Source organism: Ochotona curzoniae, unplaced genomic scaffold, assembly GCF_017591425.1.
Source record: "Ochotona curzoniae isolate NIBS_2020 unplaced genomic scaffold, NIBS_Ocur_1.0 contig_66, whole genome shotgun sequence".
NCBI classification, from domain to species: domain Eukaryota; kingdom Metazoa; phylum Chordata; class Mammalia; order Lagomorpha; family Ochotonidae; genus Ochotona; species Ochotona curzoniae.
In genome coordinates, this window is record NW_024466512.1 from 7546296 (window position 1) to 7571170 (window position 24875).

A 24875-nucleotide genomic window follows, 5' to 3' on the forward strand; every position below is an offset into this window, starting at 1 on the left:
TGCCCAGGAACCCCTAGACACCACAGTGGCTTCCTCCCTAGCCGGCATTGCCATGCTTGTTGTGTTTGGTGGAGGTCTACATGACATGATTCATCTCCTCTCCTTCTTAGCCCTGGAAACGTCATGGCCTGAGCTCTCGGCTGCAAATCTATTTCAGAGCCTTGCACTGTGAGAAGCTGGTTCAGAAAGTTATGGAGCTAGATCTTGAAGCTCACCTTCCAGAGGGACCTATAGACAGAGCTGGCCTCAGGCCTCCACTGTGAACCACCCCATTCCCCACCCCATAGCTCCAAATAGCTTTGGCTGTACCAGACGAGGTCAACAACAAGTCTTCCAAGTGGGAAGCTTTATTATGTTTCATAATCATGAAAACAAGGATGTGGCTGAGAAAGCAACCATTTCAGAGAGAGGAGTTGGCCAAGCGACCTCACCCCGGCCCAACAGCCTCCCTCCACGTGTCCTTCAGAAGTTAACCCTGTGTCCTTCCTAACTTGAGAACGTTGAAAGCAGACATGGAAAAGTAGTGGGGGCACTGTCGATAAAGGGGAACCAGGAGGGTAACTTGGAGAAACAATGGACGAAAAACACACTGCAGAAAACCTTTGCTACTGTGTTAACGATGTCAGGATGGAAGGGCATGCCACCAGCTCAGCGTCCATCCTCCCGGGCCACTCGTCATACAGGGCCCTCGGTGATCCCCTCCAGAGGCAAGCTGGGCGTGCTGTCGGCCGCGGGCCTCTCCTCCTTCAGTGAGGCTGGGACTCGGAGGCTGACGTACGGTTTATGACACGCCATGTTGGCCAGGGGCGGGTAGTGCTGTCTGTAGCAAATGTAAGCAAAAATGAGGCCGATGACTCCGCCAACAAAAGAATCTAGGCAGGAGAGAGCAAAGAGGGGAAAGACGTGTTAACTCTTTCTTCCTGCATGGCCAGCTATGCTTTCTAGAAAGCACTTTTCCCACCTGCTCCAGGACCTGGCTTGCTCAGAGCACCCCTGGAAGGGGAGGAGGAAGAGCCCCCAGGTGCATGCTACAACCCCTGGTGGCCTCGACTACCTGCCATCATTGCCAGCACTTTTTTCTCTCTCTCTCTTTGGTTTCTGGAACTTGCAGATGAGCCTTATACGCACTCAGATTTAGATTCTCAATTTTGAAGATTAATTATCATTACTGCAAGAAGCATCCCAGCCATCTCTGCAGGATCCAAATAGCCTCGGGGACTGTCGTTTCTGTTTTCTTGGCAAGTTCCACTAGCCAGCATCCTGCGCAGTGGCTGGTACGCCACAGGAACCCAGTGGGTGTGCAGAGCTCTGCCCCAGGGCAAGCGTTCTCCCAGGGATGAAGAAAGTCCTCTGAGTCGCAAAGTGAATAAAACATTTCCCATTTGTGCACTTGGCTGATTCAGGCGGGAGGGGCCCATTCCCCTCTTAAGGAACTGCAGATCTGGCCACAGAGGGTGAGGAAATGGAAGATGTGGTGAAAGGGTCGGGCTGCAGGCAGGACAGGTCCCTCCACCAAGGGGCAGCCCTGGCCAGCCAGATGCTCAGAGGTGCCTGTCAAGACTTCATGAAAGCAGCTCACCCTAACAACCCTGGCAGGTGTGGCACTCACACGCCCCTGGTGTCCCAATTCTGCAGCACACAGTGGTCCATGGTGCTCAGTCCATCAAGCTGGATGACCAGGTAACTCCCCATGTCCCAGGCTTGGAACAACAGCAGTCCCATGTGCTAAGAGGTGTGCCCATCAAGGTGAAGGTGAGGGTCATGGGTTTTCCTTGAAGACCATAACTCAGGATGATGCATTTTCCAGCACTTCCCTAGCAACAACACATTGCAGAATGTGTTGTGTTGTTATAGTTTAGACACGTCCTTTTGCGATTCCCTTAAAGGTATCTTTGCATAATCTATGCCTACCAGAAGAATGTTGGAGAATGGGAACACGGTGTTTATCTTTCACAGAACTGCCTGCTATCTCCAACATTTCTACTAGGCTAGTAGCAAAACATAAAATATTCTGTAAGAGATAGCTTTGGATTCTTTTTAAAAAATAAAATGATTGATTTAAGAATAAATTTATTGACTCTTAACAGCCAAACAGGAAAAGAAGCATAAAGGAAAGTTCTTTTGGCTCAGCTCTTTCTGCGGCTGCAGCATGAACATTGAGTGAGTGCAGACCACGTGCCCAGTGGCTGTTCTGGTGAATGAAGTCTGCGTACAGTACCTGCTGACATTCTTGCAGTTGCTGTACAGAACCCAGGCTGTTACAGAACCAGCCACACACAGGCTTCTTGAAGTTGCTGGTCTGGCCCTGCCCACCATCCATCCACTGACCTTCACCTCTCCACTCCAGCCTTGGCTTTCTTTTCAATTCTTTAGCACACCTGCTTTTCCCACAGGGATGCTCTTCTGATCCTGGATTCCTGGGTGTCCCTTTCTCCTTAGCATCTCCTCTCTTCAACTGCTATTCCCATTTCAGAGCTTAACAAAACACCATCATGCCACAAAACCTCACCTGTTCTCCAGTCTAGACCATGTCTTCCAGGTATGCCCTACTTCCTATGCAATCAGAGCAGTGAGAAATGACCGCTTGTGATTGCTTCATGTTTAGGGCTGAACTCAAAACTCTGTGAAGACACAGTCTGTGTCTATGCTGTTGGCCACTGACCCGCATCTTGCTCTCGGGAGAGTTAAGTTTAATGAGGGCAGTGAGTGTGCAGGCTCCCTGGGTGAGCCTCTTCCCTGTTCACTCCCATGTCACCTCCTCCATAACACAAGGAAACTGAGCAGGTGCATACTATCTAAGAGGCTTTCAGATGGAAGAGCCAGGAACTTGAGCCCCTAGGTCAGCCTTCTGGGGCAAGGTGTATACCTTCTCTGACCTTCAGCATCCTGGTATCTCAAATTCTTATTCACTTTCTGTGCTATGATGATGACATAATACTACACTCATTCCTTCCAGACATGCCATGGAGCATGTCAAAAATGAATCTGAATAAAAAGAACCATTATCCTTCCATTGGTCCCCTCACATCCTGGTCTAGAACCCCTGGCACTTTTTCTCCTGCCTTATCCTTCCTCTTGCATGACAACTCAACAGCCAGGAGTTCTAATCCCTTTATCATGGCACTACTTTCATAGGATTTTAAATGCACTTCTAATGAACTTCAAAAACATTTGTCACCCAGGGAGTTGCAAAACAATATGGACCATAAATTCCAGAGCAGGATCACAAGGTCTAGTTAACATGATGAAAGGCGGCTGTTCAAATGAAGAATCTCTTCACGCAGCCTATGGCCACCAGCCTATAAAATATATTCTAGAGTTGTACTATTGTTTTGCTTTTCTCCTAACCCCAGGGAGCAGCCTCATGGGTGTTATTTTTATTAGCATCTAAAATGATCTACAGCATCCACATTTGAGAAATTGATGACAGAATAGGCTAAAAAGCAAAACTCGTGAGCAGTTCCCTCCCCCGCTCTGTTTTCTGTGGAGCAGTGTTCCATTAGGTGGGTCATGGGCCAGCACACATCAAACTACTTCCTGATGGCTCAGGCTGCAAGAAAATGGTGATTCCCACCGATGCCAACTTCCCATTGAACGGATTGAGTACAGCGGGAACATGAATGCCACCACAGAGATTTTCAGAAGTAACAAGGACAATGAGAAGTCTATCCAAGTCGCCTTCTTGGCTTCTTGCAAAGCTCTGTTGGTGAGCAAGATTCCCAAAGCAGCTTATTTAGGAGGGACTGCAGGTGGGCTCCTTCTGTGCATGACCATCACATGCCCGTCCTGCCTACAGAAAAATAGGGTGCAGCTTGATTTTCACTGGAGGGTGGGAAGAAAACTACTTGGACTTACCTCAAATAGCAACCAGAGGATGGCTCAAAGGGAAATGCAAGAACCTCAGGGTTCCTCTTGGCTTGGCACTGATGTCATTCTTTGGATACACATGGATTGCAGGGGAGTCAGGCATGAGGCATGATAGCCAGGCCTTGGACAGGACAATGAAGACCAAGAAGGCCCTGCTGCACCATGGCTTTTAGCACTAAGCAGCATGGCAGACACCAGTAGGCAGGACCAGGAAGGAACAGAGTGCGGTGTGTGTCCTCTTTCACTGAGGACATGACCCACCAGTAAGATCAGAAGGGCGAGAAGCACAAGCCAGGGGAGAGGTGGAGGCCTAGAAGACACCTACAGCTTTCCAGGCAAAGGCAGCAGTGTGCGTGAAGACAGCGAAGAAAGGAATTGGCAAATTTGAGAACCTGTTTGATAAACACCACCCTTCTAGCAGAGGAGTTGTCTTTGCAGGACAGAGGCTGAGCAGTCATCTGGTGTGGAAGAGTGGAACACTTTTACATTCTTCTATGGTATGTTGAGCCTCAGCATGGCTTAGGGGCCCCGATTCCCTCTGGGTTATTCATTGTGAATGCTGTCACCTCACACTTGCTGCCCAGCACTGAATCCCATTCCCAAGTCTGTCACTTTCCTACACGGTGGTGTCTAGGACCCCAGGCCATCCCATGCATATTCCTTTCCCCGGAGCTCATCAGGATTTGTTCCCATGTTGAAGGAAACAAGCTGAGAGGCCCATCAGCAAGATGTCTAAGAGGTCATGCAGTATATGACTCGGCTTCCATGCACTGCCCACAATGAACCAAACTATGGAGGAAGAAGGTAGATTTGCAGTGGCGGGATCTGCAGGAAGATGATGAGTGACTGCCAACAGGTATGAAAATTGGGGGCTGGGGGCAGTGTCAAAAAAGCTTTCTGGAATTAGAAAGCGATAATGATTGTACAACTATGTCTATAAAATCTATCAAATTGTACACTTTCCAGGGGGGAAATTGTGCTATCAAAGAACAGGCTAATATTTCAATAAAGCTATTCTCTTAAAGGGGGCATATGGATCAGTTCTATTGATAATGGACAAAGGGATAAACTTTGAATCAGGTAACCAGGAACTGAATCATAGCCTACAAAATGGTGATGACCCCATCCCCTCACAATGTCAAAGAGGAGGCAGGCATTCATGAGGCGCATCAAGGCGCCAAGTTCTGTCCACTTGCTGCACCACAACATCCAGAAAGGTTTCTGAAAAGGTGTCATCTAATCTCCAGGAGACGCACACCCCTCACTGTCACCATGGCAACACACATCCCTGGGCTAGATTGACTGGGGACTTCGTATGCCCGCGGCTCCTCGACGCAAGCCTACAGCAAAAACGAGCTCTGGAAAACTCAACAGCTCCATGTCATCCACTGCTGATCTTTGTCTTAGTTCCAGTGATTCTCCTGCTCGTGCAGCTTTCTGGCTTGATGACGTTGAGCTCCTCTAAAGGACTTTTACAGCACAGAGGGTGCACAATCTGTCAGTTACACCTCGGGCAAGAAGGGCGGTGGCTGTGTCTTACTCAACATCAATCCACCACCAATAGGAAATATACACTTGACAGGGGTATAAACTAAAGAATTAATGAATGAAACATATTTTTTTTTCATTTACTTGTATGTCTGTATGTGTGAGAGAGTGTGGGCAAGCTCCTATCCATTGGCCTAGTCCCAAAATGCCCATAGTGGTCGGGTGTCAAATTTGGGTAACAGCAACTCAAGCCAGGTCGCCCATGAACTACCTGAGCCATCATTGCTGCCTCCCATGGTGTGCGTTCACAGGACACTGAACTCGGAACAAAGAGCTGAGTTACGAACTCATGCTCTTTGGCATGGAATGGGGCTGTCCTAAATTCTGGGCCTATACCATCTAGCTTATTTTCAAAAGTAAAAAGAATTTGTAGGCAGTAAGATTAAGACAAAAGGATCTAGTCAGAAAGGAACATGAAGGAGTCGGCCTCACTCACTCACTGAGCACAGTTCAGGGTTCTGTTTTCACACTTCCCTCCTAGGGTGGGGAAACAGGGTCCTGGTAGGAGACACTGAGTGAAAAGGAGGTAACAGAGTGACCCTCACTGCGAATGGCAATGCAGACAGGTAGGGAGACAATCACAGGAGGACCCAGGCAGGGGAGGGGTCACGCTACAATAGCCAAGCCACAACAGAGGGAGAGGCAGAGAAGGCAGAGGGGCCCAGCTGAGCCTTTGCTTTTATGCCAGTCTCTGAGACAAAGCATTTGAGTCAAGTCCTTTGCTGTGGCAGCCCTCAGAGGTCAACACTCCCACATGCACCTGCTGTACCAGGACAACGAAGGGCAAAATCCTCACTTACATGGAAATAGAGGTCAGGCACCATGCCAACTTTCACTGATGTACCACCCAGAGCTGCCCTCATGCACACCAACCACAGCAGATGCTACAGAGACTCGTGGTCATGTAAAGCCCGAGATAGTCACCTTCTGATTCTTCGTCAACTCTGTCGGCCCCATTCTAGCGGACACCGGCAGACAAGGATCAGCGCATAAAGGATCTGTTTGTTAGAAATGAGTAGGTACTAGGGCTTGCCCACAAGGACCTCTGATTAGAGAATCAGGGTGGCTGAAAAATGACCTGAAGTCACATGGTGAATGGCCTAGATCCACACACAGAGGTCTGGGCATGGGGCTTGCCATTATGCCTGGGACAGAGCAAACCACACATTCCTGCCACTCCAAACTGCAGACTCCACTGCCCTGAATCAGGAGTGTGAACAGAAGCACAAGTGGGCTTAGTGTCAGGCTCTGCACTTTGTCTATACTGGAAAAACAGTATTACTCTGTCCCAAAGCTGAGCCTGTCTGTGAGGCCCACCTCCTGTGAGGCTCCCAGCTTCTGGCTGACCTGGAAGCTGGCTAGTGTATCACAAAAATGAAAAGACCACCAGCCACTCCGTGATTCAGTGTTGGCTGATTCAGCCAGGGTTACTTTGGGGGCAATTCTGCTGGACGGCCTTGCTTCCACCAGGGACTGTGCCCTGTCTTTTCTTCACTTCATAGAACACCAGACTGGCGCACGTTGGAGAGGCCGAAGAGAGCAGACAGGGACATCAGTAACAGAAAACAACCCTAACAACAGACACAGCAGGTGATGCTGGAGTGGATGGTCCATTTATTGGGCATGAAAATGAAATGGAGTGGTTGGATGTATTTCCACGCTAGGCATGGTTGCTCAAATCAAAATTGAAATGGAGTTGTAAAGTCCCCTGTAGTAGAGCTGCTAAGTGAAGATCAGTATTAGGAGGACTTGGGTTCTGGTCATGACTCTGGGGTTCTGCAGCGGCTCCCATCAGGATGGACAACCCCACCCTGATCTCCATCCCTGGGCAGCCCCACTCGACAAAAGAAAACAAGTTGTTCACCTGAGTCGGCCTTCTGCCTCAAACAGCTGCCCATATGGCTACCCAAGGCCTTGCTGTCCACCCACTCCCCTTCTCCAAGCAAGGGATCTTGGAAACTTCCAGGGTTCCTCCATTAATGACAGTGTTCACTGCATAACTTTTCCCCACTCTTAAAAAACGGCTGCTTTCTAATGCAACAGAAGAGAGAGAAAGATGGAGCTGAAATTTGGCTTTGCTCAGGCTCTCTCATATTTGGCACTGTTGGCATGTGGGAGAGGGAGTGCTCTAGAGGTATCCTGTGTACAATGGGAGTTAAGTAGCACCTCCAGCCTGTACCCCTCTGTCCACTTGATATCAAAAGCACTTCCCTGACAAGTGTGGCAACCACAAAGATGCCAAAAGCTAAATGTCCCCTGAGAGATACAACCAAACTTCCCATCCCTAGAGAACCACCAGTGTAGACAGGGGGACGCAGGTACAGCAAGCCTGACTCAGAGTCTGTAGATAATCCAAGGAAAAGCATGCTCTTCTCCTGGCTCACTCTAAGGCACAAACTGAGCAGACAATGGAGAACTGAGCCAGTGAGCCCTGTGCCAGCTAATCCAACCTCAAGGTCCGGCTCTAGAAGCCTGACTTGACATGGTTGGGATATGCACCCCATCTATGGGTCTAAACATCACTGGGGAGGTCACTCTCACATCTTGGGCTTTCAGGGTATAATCATCTTGCAACGCCTCTGAGTCCCAAGATAAAGGAAACCTTGATCCAGTCCTGACACCCTTGATCATTCTACATAGCCAAAGTGGTCGAACGCAAGTGAAAACCCAACATTTGCAGTTTACCAACAGACAATTCCAAACACAGAGCTGCGACCAAATCAGCTGTTTGGGGAGCACCACACAAGTCCTGGGCTGAACATATCCATTGGAAGAGCACCCATGGTGAGTTTGCTCTTGCGGGTTGGGTTTGATACAGAGCAGAAGCCAAAAGCCACTTGTCACCAAGTCCCAGGATGAGGAAAACAATCCTGGAGGAAAATCAGATGTGGGGCTGAGGCTGAGGGTAACTGGAGGGTCTGACATCCTTGAAAGTGAAGAGGGAAGAGCAGAGGTACCCCCATACATTCCCTGACAAACGCAGCATGCATGAAAGCAAGAATTAATTGGGGGTCCAAACTGCCATCTACTCTGTCCTTAGAGCCGACTCAAGCTTCTGATAGGAGATCTACTTAGGCCTCCCCCGAGCGGTCCACCAATCCCTGGAGCCTGGGCGGGCACTCACCTTGCCAGTGATGCTTGTAGTCACACATGCGGGACAGGGCGATCATCATGGCACAGTACAGGGGCAAGATGGCAGCACAGAGCCGCCAGCTCTTCCCCCGCCCACTCTCAGTGAAGCAGTGCAGTTTGCCCGCCAAGTAGAATGTCGTGAAGCCGAGGCCAGAGAAGGCAACTGCCAAAGAGAAACAGTACATGTTACGCTAGCTAGCAGGCAGTGAGTGGCAGGCATTCAGAGTATGCTGGGCATCCCACCTGCCATCCTGCATACCCCCAGGGCAAGGCCATGTTGGCAGCCGGGACCATCTGGGCAGTCTGTGCTCCTGCTGGAACCATGCTGGCTGGGACTTCCTACCATGGGAGTGACCTTCCAGGCTCACCTATGATCAAAGTACTACACTTTGTTCATTCAGTACAGATTGGATGGGTTTCTCCTGGGTAGACAGGGACTGTGGTAGGTGTGGACAATAAGAACAATGCATTGAACACTATCTCAGAAGCCTTACAGTCTAAGCAAAGAACATGGTCATGCAAACAGATAGCTTGAATACGGAGTGTTACGTTTTGGAAGAACAAAAGATTGTGAGAACCACTGGCTTGGGAGGCAGTATGCGACAGTGGTTTCTCTCAGACAGAACCAGTAAATGCTAGGGAGGTGTGAGTTGGAGCGAGACATCCCTGATGCCAAATGTCTTGCTTTCTCTTAGTAGTCATCGTGCCTGCTTTCTGGAAATGCTATGATGGCCTATGGTTGTGTTAAATCCATTGTCAAAAGTGTGGCAGCTGAGTGTAACGTTTAAGAGACCCCAAACTTTTCATCCAAACAAGCTTCAAACATAGTTGGAACTCAGCAGATTGAGGGGGTGTCTCTGTGGGCTCAGAGCAACAGAACTCAACCCTGGTTGCCCATGGAGCTTCTTGGAGCATCTGGGTAGGCAGTCCCATCTCCAGCCATTCTGTCTGTAGTGATCGAGGAGGGCTCTGCTTCACGTTCACTCACATGTGGGTGTGTAGCCCTCTGAATTCCCCAGGTGATTCTAAAAGTGGCCACAATTGACCTCAGAGCTCTGAAGGCAGAGTTCCTAGGCAACCAGCCTACACCAGGATGTGGTAAATAGGTTTTACAAATACTCTAATGCCAGTACAATGACAACTGTTCCAGGTTCCTAGGCCTGCCGTGGGAGGGTGTTACAAAGGCAGACTCCCAGTTCCACCCTAGACCTACAGAGAGAATCGGCATTTCATGCCATCCATAAGTCATCTGTGGATGACTCAGCAGGCCAAGAAGCCCTGGCCACAAACACATTTTGACATCTTTGCAAGTGATTTCTAAGCATCTGTTTTAAGCAAATAATCCCAAATATGGAGAAATCTAGGTGTCTCTGTGCTCAAAAGTGATTTGTAACTGTAGTAAAACTGGAAGTGGTTAGCACCCAGGCCTAGAATAGCAAACTATTTTGTTTCCAGTAGTCTCTGAAGCAACCCTGTAAACTGTGACTGCGCACTAAAAAAGACGGCACTTAGAAGGCACCATTTACTCCACAACTTAGGACTCTACTGTAGACTCAGCATGGCCATGTATAGTAAGAAATGGTCACACATAGTAAGGAATCACCTGCAGCATGTCCACATGACATGTGATACTAATATCTTCTTTAAAGGGACCTCAGCCACAAACACAAGATTATACTGGAGGATAACAGATTCAGCAACCAAATAAACAAAGAAGAGAGCATACTACATTAGATGTGACCTAAATATAAAACTGAAGCTAAAGCAAGGAAACATACATGGAAGTGGTTTGTTCCCTGCAACATTTCTGAATGATGAGCAGCATTTAAACTTCAGTGCAGTGGCAACACACATCGAATAGGTAAGATGCATTCTATTACATGCAGTGGGAGTACATTCACTGGAAGAGAGGGAGATTCATGGGCATTTTTCAAGGCTGAGGACAAGGGCCTGGGACCCATGTGATCCAGGAGCAGCCAGTCTTCTCCAACACATGTGAGTATGTTCTGGATAATATGTTGAAGGCATCACCGTGTGACCTTTTCTGGGTGACACAAAGGCACTTCTGGATCAGAAGCATCTCAATGACATTCACAGTTCCTGAGCTGACATGCTGTCTTCTGATCAAGGACTTGGGCAGTAGCTCCTTCTGGCTCAGAAGGCACATCGAAGAAGGCAACACTGGCTCTTTGCTTCATTTTTTTTTAATAGCCAGCTGAGCAAGAACTAGATTGTCCCCAGTTACACCGAATGGACAGAAGTTCACACTTTCCCTGCCACCTTTTCCTTAGGGCCAAGAGATCTGGGATAAAGCCTCCCACGAACCATCCAGCTCCAAGGTCCTAGGACCCCTCAACTATCAAGGCAAGGATTCAGATTCAATTGGAAGGAAGAGACAGCAGGGGGGATGTCAAAGACACTACAGGGTTGCTTAGCCTCTTACCCAAGGATGTGAATGAGTGGCACAGTGGTTAGGAAACTGCCTGGGATCCCTGTGTTCCAAGCCAGAGTGGCTGGGCCCCACCTCTGACTCCAGCCTCCGGCTAATCTACAACACAGCACATGATGACTCAAGCCCTTGGTTCTCTGCCACCCACATGGGAGACTTGGATTACGCTTCTGACTGAGGCATGGCCTCATCCCAGAGGAGGGAGTGAACCAGTAGATGAAGATCTTTGTCTCTCTTTATTTTCTAAATAAATAAAAAAACAGGAAGCCTTTTATCCCCTTGCAGAGTGGCTGAGATGACAAGCATTCTGAGGGAGTGTTGGTCCTTCCCTTTCAACGTGACTCTGGATTCTAGCTTTGAAAGAATCAAAACCGAAGCAGGAACACTCAGAAGCACACACACAGGGCTCTGGGAATTTCACAAGACAGGAAACGCCAGATCTCTCATATACCCCTTTGCAAGGGGAAGATCTGCCCTGCATTTTTAGAACTTATGCCAGCTTTTTGTGGCTGCAGGCAGCTGACTGTAAATGTTTATAGATTGCTGTGGCTGTGAAGAGCAAAGCTGATTGCAAGTGGAAGAAGATGAAAGTGATAGCTTCCCACCCTGTTTCTGGCCCTGGAGATGCTCACTTGGCTGTTGTCGATCAGAGAAGAGACACAACCTGCAGCGGAAGAGGAGCTGGTGCCAGAAGTGAAGCTGGGTGCATCCAACAAACAGCATGCGCACTGCAAAGCAATCACCATTCTCTGGTCTGCCCACTTAGACAAGTAACACACATTTACAAGTCTCCCTTTGCAACGGAAGGACCTATTCATTGAGCTTGCTGAGGTGCAAGGGATGAGCTGCCAAGTCATGGGTGACACAGAGGAAATATGAATGCATATTTCTAAATGAAGGAAACCAATCTAAAAAGGCTACATATTGTAGGGTCCAACAAACATCCCGGAGTAGGTGAAACTGTGAAGCCAAAAAGTCAGTGGTCGCCAGACATTGACAGGAGGGGAGAGCTGAACCGAGCACAGGTGGCTCGGGGCAGTGCAATGACCCTGTATGGACACTTATCAGCATGCATTCTTCAAGGTTCACAGAACACACAACACCAACAGTGAACCCAGTGAAAACTGGATTTGTGGTGATGTGCCAATTTAAGCTCATTGATTATAACAAATGCACAACTTGGTGCTGCAAGATGTTGATGCTGGAGCGATAAAGACGAAGCTAGGAATGATAGGAAACTTCTGCTCCTTCCACTCAATTTTGCTCTGAATCTGAAACTTGAAAACACACATGTGTGTGCATGCACACACACACACACACACACACACACAGTTTTTTTTTTTTTTAAAAAAAGGGTGGATTTCCTCTTCTCTCAGTTGACTTCTAAACCAAATGGAGAATCTTTGGACTCTAATTACGGTAAGATTTTTAAAAATGGGAAATCCTTAAAAATGAAATAAAAAATCAGACTCCATCTTGAATGTTATTTTTCACTTTTTCTAATTGCAATACATTTTTGTCCAAATAGATCATTTCTGTCTCTACAGACACAGCAGTGCTCTGAGGAGGAAAGCTTCACAAACATTCCTCTAATCATGCACTATGAGACAGAATCTTCTGCAAGGGAGAGAAAGGTAGCAATCAAGAACCAAATACATATCGGAGTTGAAGAGTGTCAAGGGTGGGTGGAAGTACATCCACCACCAAGCATGTGGAAAACGAGCCTGCTTATTGGGGTCTGCTCTTGCCTTCAAAGCAGGAGCTGGGGGTCCCTGGATACATAATCCTGAGGAAGTACTTTCCATCTTTGGGTTTCAAGCTTTCTCCATGCAACAAGGAGGCTGAATCCCAGAGGGTCACCACATATATCATGGCCATGGGGCTGCACCAAGAGTGAACACAAAGAAAAAAGCTTGAAAACTGAAGTCGAATTCCTTACAAACAAAAACCTTTTTGGCCTGTCTTACATTATTATTCCATTGTTGCTAGATCCAAGAAAATTTTAATGGCTCCTTTGTAATGATAAATAACAACTAACCTGGTCCCGCCATCTCACTGTTGGGAGACAACTGGGAGTGGGTGAGGAGTAGGAGAAACTGCAGAGAATTCTTTTTATCAAAACATGACAGTCAAGTCGGGATCTGCCACAAGGAAATGCATCCTCATGTCTCCTTCACTTTTGATCATGTGTTGTTACATGTAGGAAATGACTGCATCCTAATGTAAACAACTGATCAAATGTTAATATAGCACAAAGCGAACGAAGCTCATCTGACTGACTTACTCTGCAGACTGCCAGCGACCTCACTCAACTCCTGACTTCTAGGATCAATGGTCTAAATGCTTCAACAGACCACCTGCCACTCCACTGTCCATCTGTCCCTACTCTCCACACTAGAGGATCCCACGGTAAGCTTGGGGGATTTTACTTAAAATACCAGAAACAAGTGACATTACACAGGTGACTGGGGAGCTAGTCCACTCTGCAGCAGGGGCATTGCGTGGTGGCGGGGAGCTGGGGCTGGGAGGCACACACGTGGTGCTTAACTGGGCCGCTTAGTGCTGTGTGAGCTCCATTTCAGTCAGCTCGCTCTTCTGTACAGCAGAGTTCATAGCCCCAGGCTCCAGGGGTAAGAGGAGGATTTGTCAATGAGAGATAATGAAGTGTTCAGCCTCAGGTATGGCAGAGTCCATCCCCTGACACTGCAGCAGCCACTGGGCCACTGCCTCGCTTTCACCAAGCCCCTGTCTGAGAGGGAAGCCTCTGGAAGGTCTCCTTTTGCAGGGAGCAGCTCTCCAGTTACCAGCACCTATTCACTTAGGGAGAGAGGTTCTTGGGCTCCTCTCAGCTGCAGCCCCCTGGGCTCTCAGTGCTGTTGAAACTCACAACCTGAAGACCCAAGGAGATGACTCAGTGGCAGTTTCTGTCCCATGCCACTCTGCTGCCAGTCTGAGGCTCTCCAGAGAGGACCATACCACCAAGAAGTCATTCCCGTGCTATGCCACCCACCACATAGGGTGTCTTCTGGATTTCTTAGAAACAAGCTCATTGGGTTGGGATCTGCTTTAATGTCCAAGTGGCTCCATATTCTGCAAACAGAGTTTCCACTTCCTAGTTTCTCAATTTATAATTGCAGCTTAGCAAAGTTTCTCATTCTGTCTTCTGCGTGTCAAACTATATTAATATTATAAATCATTAGATTCTGTTTTCAAAAAATAACAAAAGATGGCTCTAGGTCTTAGAACATGAGTACATTTAAATTATTCAACACAAGGTCCAGCACAATAGTGTAGTGGCTAAAGTTCTTGCCTTGAACATGCCAGGCGCTGGTCTTAACCCTGGCTGCCCTGCTTCCCATCCAGCTTCCTGCTTGTGGCCTGGGAAAATGGGCCAAAGTCTTGGGACCGGCCACCTGCATGGGAGACCTGGAAGAGCACCTGGCTCCTGGTTTCGGATTGGCTCAGCTCTAGCCATTGCAGCCACTTGGGGAGTGAATCATCTGACAGAAGGTCTTCCTATCTGTCTCTCCTCCTCTCTGTATATCTGCTTTTCCAGTAAAATTATAAGCCTTTAAAAAAATTATTCAACACAGCTTAAAGAAATAGTTGTTTAAATCTCATGAAAATATTAACAGATGAACATGCATCATTACATGCAGTGTAATTGTGAGCCACCAGTATTATAAAGTGAATGGAAAACTTTGATGAAAACTACAAACCATACCAAGTTCTACTTCTATTTTGCTTGTGTATATCTAGGTCAACATACATGAAACTCCATGACAGGAAGACTTCAACGTGGCCTCTATCTGACTGAAATGTGGCACTAGTCAGAGCTGGAGGGGGATTCATCCACAGGCAGGCAGGAAGACCCTGAGTGGCACATCTGGGTGGGTAGGGAGTCCATCCTGAGGGCAGCACTTCCTACCTGGGTGACCTGGAGTCAACTCTTAGCTTTGTTAGCTCAACCTTGCTACTTATTAACTGGACAAGCCAACAACTGTCCAACAGGGGGTTGGGAAGACCCATGGTGGAGGGCTCATGATACACAAGGCCAAGTGTCTGGCAGGCACGAGGCCCTCAGTGAAGATGGAATGCTTGTTCCCTTCGTTCTGCTTCTTCTACCCTATAATCTTCCTCAAAACAATGCTACCAACCACAATGGAATCTGAGAGTGTACGAGGAGAAACAAAGTCAATGGAGACACAAAGATGGTGAGCTTCATGGCACCAGGGCCTTGCTTTGTGTCTGCTTCTGCGAACACCATCATCAAGAACAGTGTCGGACATCCTGCCAAAGCTCAGCAACCATGAGTGACTGAGTTAAGGAACAGGTGGATAATATGGACATCGCACCACATCATTCACACTCAAGGAGTTCTGTGGGAACACAGGAGGAGTTTCCCTTGGCTGCCAGCTGCTTCCTGCTCATATCTTTTTTTTTTTTAGATTTATTTTTATTATGTTTTTATTGGAAAGGCAGATATACAGAGAGGAGGAGAAACAGAGAGGAAGATCTTCCATCCGATGATGCACTCCCCAAGTGAGCGCAACGGGCCGATACTATGCCGATCCGAAGCCAGGAGCCTCTTCCGGGTCTCCCACGCGGGTGCAGGGTCCCAAAGCTTTGGGCCGTCCTCGACTGCTTTCCCAGGCCACAGGCAGGGAGCTGGAAGGGAAGCGGGGCTGCCGGGATTAGAACCGGCGCCCATATGGGATCCCGGGCGTGCCAGGCGAGGACCTTAACCACTTGCGCCACCACGCTGGGCCCCCTGCTCATATCTTAACTCTCCATCTAAACGCTGCTGCCTCAGTGTCCTCCGTGGCCCACTAGCCAGTGTTAACAGGCTTTCATTGCACTTTGCACCTGCCACTCATATCACATTTATTCTGTTTTATGGATGTCACTGTTCAGCGTGTGTCTCTCCTTTGGATTCTAAGTTTCAAGAGGCTCAGAGACCATGTCCCCATGCCTATGCTTACTAGACACTCAATAACTGCATATATTGAATGAGTGAATGAAGACCTGGTGATCAGAGGTTTCACAAGACAAAACAGTAGGAATGCACCCAATGGAGGGGATGGATTGGACTCAAGCTCTAATTGTGCTGGCTCCAAATAACCTGTGTGTGTGTTGGGGGGATGAGCCGAGACTGCAGGGAATTCTTGGTCAGATTCTATCCTCCAGACATACACTCACACACTCCACCTGCCCTTTTTTCACACACATCTTCCCACAGGGTGATCCTGGAATCAACGCAGGGTGCTCAGAATAGAGCCAGGGCCTGATGGCTACTTCTCAACCACTTGGGCCAGGCTCGAGGGACAAGGCAGGCTGCTCTCAGAGTCCTTCGATGGGGCAAAGTCATAACAAATGAAGTAACACACAATTCCAGAGGCCTGAGGGAGACAGCAAACTGTGGCACCTCAAGGTGGCCCCAGACATCTGGAGGGAGGTGGTAAGGTGGGCCGGGTGTGCAGACCTTGCTTCACTAGGTCACCCACTGTACCCTCAGAACAACACGACAGGCCACTTCATGCACAAGTGGAAGTCCTCAGAGTTCAAATTATTCTCCTATAATTAATCTAGTCCTTCAGAAACTATAAAATCTTTGCAAACAAAGCAAAACTCACAGATATTCCTGCCATCAATGCAGATCCAACTCTACATGTGTGACCACTGAAACTTCAGGTCACAACACACCGCCTGGCATCAGAGCAACCCACAGCATGGCAGGGGGGAGGTGGGAGAGCGGCGTGACGGAGGAAGTATCTTTTCATTCAAAGCCACATTGAGTCCAGTAGATGCTGTCCAACAGCATGGGAAGTCACACATGTCCATGAAGACCATGCTCTTCATTTGCAGGGTGAGACCTTAGCCAGCTGAGTTGGATGCATTTCCAGCTGGTGTTGGGAGACAACCATGCTGCCTTGTTTGAGAACGAGCAATGGGAACAGGACAGGGAACTCTGCTGCTCATAATTAGCCTGCAAGCAAATGTCAGTGGCAGGAAATGCAAACAAAAAAGCGTACTGCCAACTCCTGCACAACTCCAGTTTGCAACTTCAAAGAAGATTTTGTTCCAAAAAAACTCGAAAAAGAACTGACTCAGGTACAATGCAGAAAAATTGCAAAGTGGAGCAAAGAAATGTGAGAAGGGGAGAAGGCGGCTGTCTTTTTGTCAACCTGCAGGGGTGTTGGTCCTAGGAAATGGGGGCACTGGGGAAATCGGAAAGATACAGGAAATTAAAGGTTTTTAAACGTCAGAAGCCACGTTGGTCCCCCCTCCAAACACTACCTCCACCTCCATCCATCTGCCCAAGTGCTTGGTGGGGATCCTGTCTTCCCAGCAGGTCCCAGAGGGAGCCAGGAACAGTCCCAGAGGTAGGATGCAATTTTGCACATCACCATATCCTCAAGATCAGTTCTCCTTTTTCAACCTTGCTGACAGGTCATAATGATCTGAAACGTCAATATAGGAACAAACCTTCAAAGGGGAGAAATTACCTCTTTCATAATACCATTAGGGAGCTGACAGGAGGACGGGCAGTAGTCAAAGATAACATTTTAATGAAAAATGATTTTACATAACTTCCAAAGTTCTGGGCAGAGCACACACTTGATGGAGATTTTGGAATAATACTACATATGTTTGAGAAACAGCAGAAATGTGGTTGTGAGTGGTCTGCCCAGCACACCTCCTTGGAAGCCTTCACTGCGGGTGTGAATGCCCCTGAGACACTGGGTGCAAGTGCTGCTATCAGGGGCAGTCCGTGACAGGTGCTGACCACACGGCAGTGTTCCTTAAAGTTACCTAAGTGGACAGGGGAAGCAGATTGACCTTGGGTGACTTTCCTGAGCCAGGCTAGGTCGCCATCTTGGTCCCCGAGCAAAACTGCAGCTCGTTCCAGTTCTGGAAGATCCACGTGACAGCAGCTGGCAAAGGGAGCCCCCACACGTCCCTTACTTTCTGGTTACTCTGAAATTAAACTTCCCATGCTCAAAGACCACCACGCACATCTCACTCACCCTTAAGGAAAGTGGTCTTCAAGAAGATAAGGAGCCTTTTATATCTGACATGTCCAAAATCTGTCTTCCATCCCTAAATTACACCATCCAGCTGCAAAGGTTTATCTCATGTTCATAGGAGACCTGCAGACTCTCCAAGGTTCAGAGGGCCAGTTGCACAATCTGAGAAATCAAGTGTGTTGCATTTTCATCCCCTGCGACCTCCGCAGACACTGCTGATTGATCAAGGACTCTATTAAGAAAGTCAACTTCGAATTCAGACTCACCCTCAAGATAGTATTTAAGCAATATCTTGCCCCAGGCAGCAAACTGAAATCCATTTGGTAGTCTCCTAATCTAAGACAGCATTGACATAAAAACAGACTCCTTCTAGGTGTCAGCGAGGACGAAAGAGTGCTGTCACTGAACTGGAAAAATAATAAAACCTGCCTCAGCAAATTCTCGAAAGACCTAGAATTTGTGATACAACAAAGTAAGCAGAAAGTCAGCATACACACGAAAGGCGTTATTAGTGAAGTCGGAGAAACAGCTCTTTACAAACACTGGATGCGGCGGCTGTTCTCAAGCCAGACCTGCCTCCTTCTAAAGCTAACTTCAGTCTCCTGCTTCCAATACAAGCATGTCTATTCCACCTCTGGCAGTGTGGCAGACCATGGGTCTCCTTGGAAATCATTAAATGTGGGATGAAATACTATCTTTTTAGCATATTACTGTGTTGACACGGAGAATGGAAATCATGAAACCAAAGTTCCCCAAAGTAAAAAGAGAGTGGGGATGTTTGGTGCAAGAACACAGCGCAACCTGGTTGGATTTTGAGTGCGCTCTGCTGAGCTCTGCTCCTGCAGCTCTGAGCGACACAGGGGCAAGAGACAAAGACTCAGATACGCCCAGGGTGGAGAACACACTAGATGACCTCTAAACACACCTCAGATCCCAAAGACTCCACAACCCACTCCAGAGTCAGCGGAAAAGACAGAGCAAGGGAGCTGCCATGTCTCTACTGCGTGGAAGCCAGTGTGCCCAGGGTCCTGCTGTCCAGTTCAGGCTTTTCCTATTCTGAGCGAAGTCACCAGGGGCTGGTGGAAGGAAGCCAGCTTTGATCCAGACACCAGCATCTTCCCAAAGTAAAGTTCTAGGGAAAATTAAGAGTCTACACAAAGAAAATTGAAACACAGATCTCAGGGCATTGTAAGTGAGAACATACAGGAAAAACAGACTCACAAACAATTTTCTATTATACTAAGTCATGAAGTATAACATAACTCTGCAATTTGTTTAGAGAAATTATAGAGAATCCTGAAATCAGGGACTGAGAACAAACATTACAGATTTTCCTAAAAGAAAACATTGAATTTCTAAGAGTGAAAAATCTCTTAATTGCATTAGCAACTCAACAGATTTAGTGACATATAGGTCAAAGTTGCAAATAGAATTAGACACTGGAAGGAAGATTTTTTTAAAAATTGAGTCCTAATTTAGAAATGAAAATTGGGATGGAAAATGAGCCGTGTTCAACTAGACCATAGCTAAGGGTAGCTCAGAATGCTGACACACCCTGAGGCTAACAGAGTGCAGTGAATCCCAAGCAAGAAGCGCAAAATGAGTCCCATAACAAGACACGCACTTATAGAACTCCATGACATGAGAGAGAAAGCAATGATGCTCAGAACACACAGAAAGGAAGACGGCAATGCTCGCCGGGAGCCACAGTGGGACTCACAGCTGACCTCAAAGCACCAGAAACCCAGAGCGGGAAGACAACGGTGTCTGTGGAGTGTGGAGAGAGGAAAACCGGGGCCCTATGTTGAATAAAACTTCCAAGAATGAAGTCAGAGCAGGGAGATTAGGAAATGAGAGACACACAGCATTACTGCCTCATCTGCACTCCCCAAACATCAAAAAGTAAATTTGAAGGACATAATTGATCCAAAAAGGAAGAAGATTGAGAGAGAAAATGGAACATAGGAAATAGCAGACAATGGCAGGTTCAAGTATGTGGGTCAACCATGCACAGATGATGGCTTTGTTGGAAGGCAAACAGAGGCAAGCAGGCTGGAATTAAAACATCAGACAAGATGACAAGTTAAACTGTACTGATGAGAACTATCGCATTTAGTGTCCACACACTATTCAGAGTGAAGAAAAAGATGCTGATTAAACAAGACTTCGCTAAAGGTGGCAAAGAGGAGATTTAAAAGACCTTTCAAACAAAAAGGAAAATGATGGAATCAGGCATGAAATTCAAGAAAGGAAAAAGAAGTGAAAAAGGAATAAATCATAGCTTAACAGTCATAAGGACAATTAATGTAATTGAAATTAGCTCCTTAGCTGAAAAAGATTTTTTAAATGCACATGTACAACACACAAAACAGTCACAAGGTGGATAAAAATGTAACATGTAAATATTAACTAATAGGGAGTTGGTGTCAACCTCCTAACCATAAATATCAGAATTACAGATAAATATGGTCATAACTTAGACAGAAGAGATTGAAGTTGTCAATTCTAAACTATGTTTATATGTGATTTTAAAGCATGTAAATAAAATCGGAAGGACCAGCATTGTGTTGTAGTGGGTAAGGCCACCACCTTGCGATTCTGGCATCCCATAGCAGTGCCAGCTGTTGTTTCAGCTCCTTCCTAATGGTCTGAAAAAAGCAGCGGAAGATGAGCCAAGTGTGATGGAAGACCTGGTAGAATCTCCTGGCTCCTGGCTTCAACCTGGCCCTGCTCTGGTCATCGTGGCCATCTGGGAGTGAGCCAACAGTGGGGAGCATGGTCTCCCCTCCCCTCTGCTTCTCTATAAATCTTTCAAAAAGGACAAAATTATAAATACCGTGGAACTACATTATCTAGTGGAAAAGTCTCTTATATACCTTTATAATTGATAAATTAAGAGTAAGCAGAGAATTAATTAGGTAGGGGTATATGTCAGATATGAACAGAAAGCTTGTTCTAAAGCACATATAACAGCTTTTAACCCAATAATTTAAAAATTCATTATATCTTTAAGCCATAAAATGTATGTACAATAACTGAATAAATTAAAACCCTCAAAGCCAATCTCTAGATCAAAAGATGGGTTCTTTTTCTAGATCACATTATCTGACTACAACAAAACTAAAGTGTAAGTTACATAAAAATAAAAATTATAATGTTGGTGAATTCTAAAACATCTCAAGAAAGTATGGGTCACAGAAGGAAATATTATACATTATAAAATGCGCAGAGGAAAATGTAATAGAAACAATATATATTAAAGCTTATGAAATGTACTAAAGCAACATTTAGAGGACATTTTAGAGCCTAACTTGCTTACCCTGGAAAAAGAGGAAAGGTTAAAATTATTGAGATAGAATTAGGTTGGTTTAATAGGTTAGAAAAGGAAGACATTTAAAATTGAAAAGGAAGACAACAACAGAAACAATAAATAACGGAAAGTAAAATGAACAAAATAAAAAGGCTGAATGTCAATACAGATTAACGTAAGGCAAGATTAAACACAACTTTGAGAGCACACACATGAGAGCAATAGAAAAATGGATTTGGGAGATTTAAATAAAATTAAATGGTTGTTATAAAGTACTTTATATCAATATATTTGGACATTTACATGAAATAACCAACTTCCAGAAATTATTAGATACTTCAAGTACATATTTTAAAACTCAAGAGCTTTGATAAGTAAATTGATCCAGTATTTTAAAATCTAGTGCTAAATGTTTTATGGGAATATCTTCCAGACATCTCAAAAGGAAATAAAGCCTCTTACTTAGACTCCTTACAGAGAATTAATGAGGGAGCATTCACTTTAAGAAGCTTATTACCTGCACTGTCCAAATTTTCCTTATTTCTCATTTATATTTGATCTGACACTGAAATGTATGCCTAGATTTTCAACCATTTCTGTGGATTTCGAAGATCCTTTGTGTTTTGGTCTTGCTTTGGCGATGATGATTCCAGAACTAATGTGTAAGTAAGAAGAACGACTAATGAATATCATTCAAGACTTAACAGAGTGCGATCAAACATCTCTCACACTGAATAAAAGGGCAATTATTAACCAAAGGGATTAATACCAGGACTTAAAGTGGCTTAAAATTTTAAAAACTAATATTATAAATTACCATATTAACATATGAAATGGAAAATATCATCTTATTACATCATACACAAAATTGAACATTCATTTCTTGTAAACTAGCAATGGAAGGACTCTAATACAAAACTGTCCTCCAATGCAGTCATACACGATGGAAAATAGTAAAGCACTTCATAAAACTGACACATGGGTGCTGCTAAAACACTGCAAAAAGGGTCACACTTGAAAAATTGCAATTGGAAAACAATAAACTTCTCATTATTTAAACATGATACAACTCACTGTATAGAAAATCCAAAACAATCTAGGACTAAGTCATTTGAACTACCAGGAGAGTATAGCAAAATTTATATATAAAATCAAGGTCCCAAAGTCAAGCCTTTCCAGATACCAGAGAAAATCAGCTAGATAATATAATATTTAAAAGTAAAATATATAACAGCAATGAAAAATAAATTTAACACAGTGCCAGGAATTAATCTAACAAATAATGTACATAACATGACAGATAAAAGGGAAGCTACTACGAGATGTTACAGCCCAAATAGACAAATAAATCAAATACGGGGATAGGACGATATCGTTTCTCCCCAAACTAAACAGCAGTCAATAAAATTCCAATCAGAATCTCAGTAAGAATTTCTATGGATCTTGACCAGCTGACTACAGGGCTGAGAACTGCTAAATTCCAATGCAAAAAAAAAAAGAGAGAGAGAGAGAGAGAAGGCAACACGTGTGCTGGATCATCTGCTTCCAACTGCACGAAGTTAGGCCTCCCTACTCCCTTAAAATCAGCTGTGTGCACGTGACTGGCTCTGCCAATGGCACGCGAGTGTATCTGACACGCGTCACTTCTAGGAGGAAGCCAAATGCACGGATGTATGATTCTCCACTCTCTTTTCTTTCCATGTCTTGAACTATGAGGGGAAAAGCTTCATAGAAAACAGAATTTTAAATGCTTATTTTGATGCAAAAAATACTGAAACCTGTGGATACTAGGAGTTTTCAAAAAGTTCATGAAAAATGCATATCATGAAAAAACTGTGCATGGATCTCAAAAGCTTTTTGCACAAAAATACACTTATGCTTTAACTCTGTTTCCCACAAATGCTTTGAAGTCCCTCGGTGTTGGTGCAGCGTCCTTCTGTGAGGGTCCTGGAGGAGCTGCAGCTGCACACCCAATATAGGCAGGAATAAGCCCTTTCAGCCTTCAGCCACGAGGGATTGGCCCATCCAAAACAGAACAAACTTACTATCTCTGCAGGCAGAAGGATGGCTCGGGTGGGAAGTGTCACTATGCTTCCAAATTGCACAGTGAAATTCATGAAATTTGATCATTTTATAAATAAAATTTTGAAAAGCTTATTATCTCAAAACATAATGCAAAGCTGTAATGCTAGGGAATGAAGCCTCGGACAGGAATCGGCAGACTTAGGGATCAGAGTAGAGAGCCAAGGAGAAGAGACCCACCACTCTGGACACAGGCTGCAGCAGAGGCCGTGTCCTAGAGCTGTGTAGATCTTTGAGTCATTCAGGGCAAGATGGGCATCCACAGGGAAAAACAGAAAATTGGACTGTTACTGCATACTACACATAACCAAAAACCAATTCCAGGTGGATCGCAGGTTGAGGAGAGAAAGCACAAAACAGGTGAGCAAAGCCCAGCATGGTGGAACATCATCCAACTCTCACTGCTTACACTGGCATGCTGCAAGTAGAAGGTGAAAGGCATCCACATGTCTGGGAAAACGCACTTGCACATTTGTTTAGAGGAGGAAGGGATGGTGGCAGAAGAAGGGGAAGAAGAAGAGGAGGAGACCCACTTTAAAAAGACCCCAACAGTGCTAACCATAACGGAAAAGGCTGCTAGAATCAAGTTAACTGAAGACTAAGAGTCTGGTTCATCGAAACAGGGAATTCTGAATTGGACACCTGCTTGACCAAAGCGATAAAGAACTGGTGATCAACTGGGGCAAGCTGAGATGACTCAGGTGTCCATGCACTCAAGTGGAAATCCACCTGAAGTACACACCTGTGAATGTATATGTGCATACAGGCCCAATAACATCCCAAGACTCATGAGGAATACAGTCTGTTTAACAAGGAAAGTTTGCCTCTGTGTATACCTAAGCGTTCTACAATGTGCATGCTCTGCTTACCGAATAACAAAATATTAAAATCAATCAACAAATAAAAACATGAAAGAAAAATAGAAGTATAAGAAAATGGAAAATATAAGAAGGGCAGGGTAAACTAACAACCAGAGCATTTTGAAACCATAATTAATTAATGGGATAAAGCAGACACCTTATTGAAAAATGGGTAACAGATATTAGCAAGAACGTAGTGCGAAGAGATCCAAGTTCCATGGAAGCTAAAGAAACATGGTCCAGCCCACTAATCATCAGGAAGGTATACGAACGTGCGTTACAACCACTGGGAGCTGCCACTCTCCTCTTCAGAGAGGCCAAAGCTACATGTGGACAGCTGACAAGGTGTGGCGGTGCTCATATTTTACTGGTAAGAGTGCAAAAACAGTTTGCACTATTTCATGAAGTTGAAGATTAGTGATGGATCCAAGTATCTTCCATCTTACAGGCATGGAATATACCTGAAAATTGCATTTACAAATATGCCTGGCAATACTTTCTTAGTAATAGGTCTGAACAGGTGAAGACCCAAATGTCTATAAATATTAGTGTGACTTTAAAGAAAAAACTGTGGTACCATCTTGCTTTGCAGCAGCACA

The 24875-nt window shown here is 45.7% G+C and overlaps 1 protein-coding gene across 2 annotated transcripts in view; it reads right to left on the reverse strand.

Moving 5' to 3' along the window:
- Positions 1–340: 340 nt before the first annotated feature.
- The window catches only part of PLPP4 (phospholipid phosphatase 4), a 110835-nt gene continuing 86300 nt past the window's right edge, over positions 341–24875 (reverse strand). For both annotated transcript variants that reach the window (XM_040991759.1, XM_040991760.1), the window contains 2 exons: positions 8540–8710; positions 341–872 (listed from right to left, as the gene is read on the reverse strand). In XM_040991759.1, coding sequence (XP_040847693.1) covers positions 676–872; positions 8540–8710 — 368 coding nt within the window. In that variant the 3' untranslated portion in view covers positions 341–675. The remainder of the gene's footprint in view (positions 873–8539; positions 8711–24875) is intronic.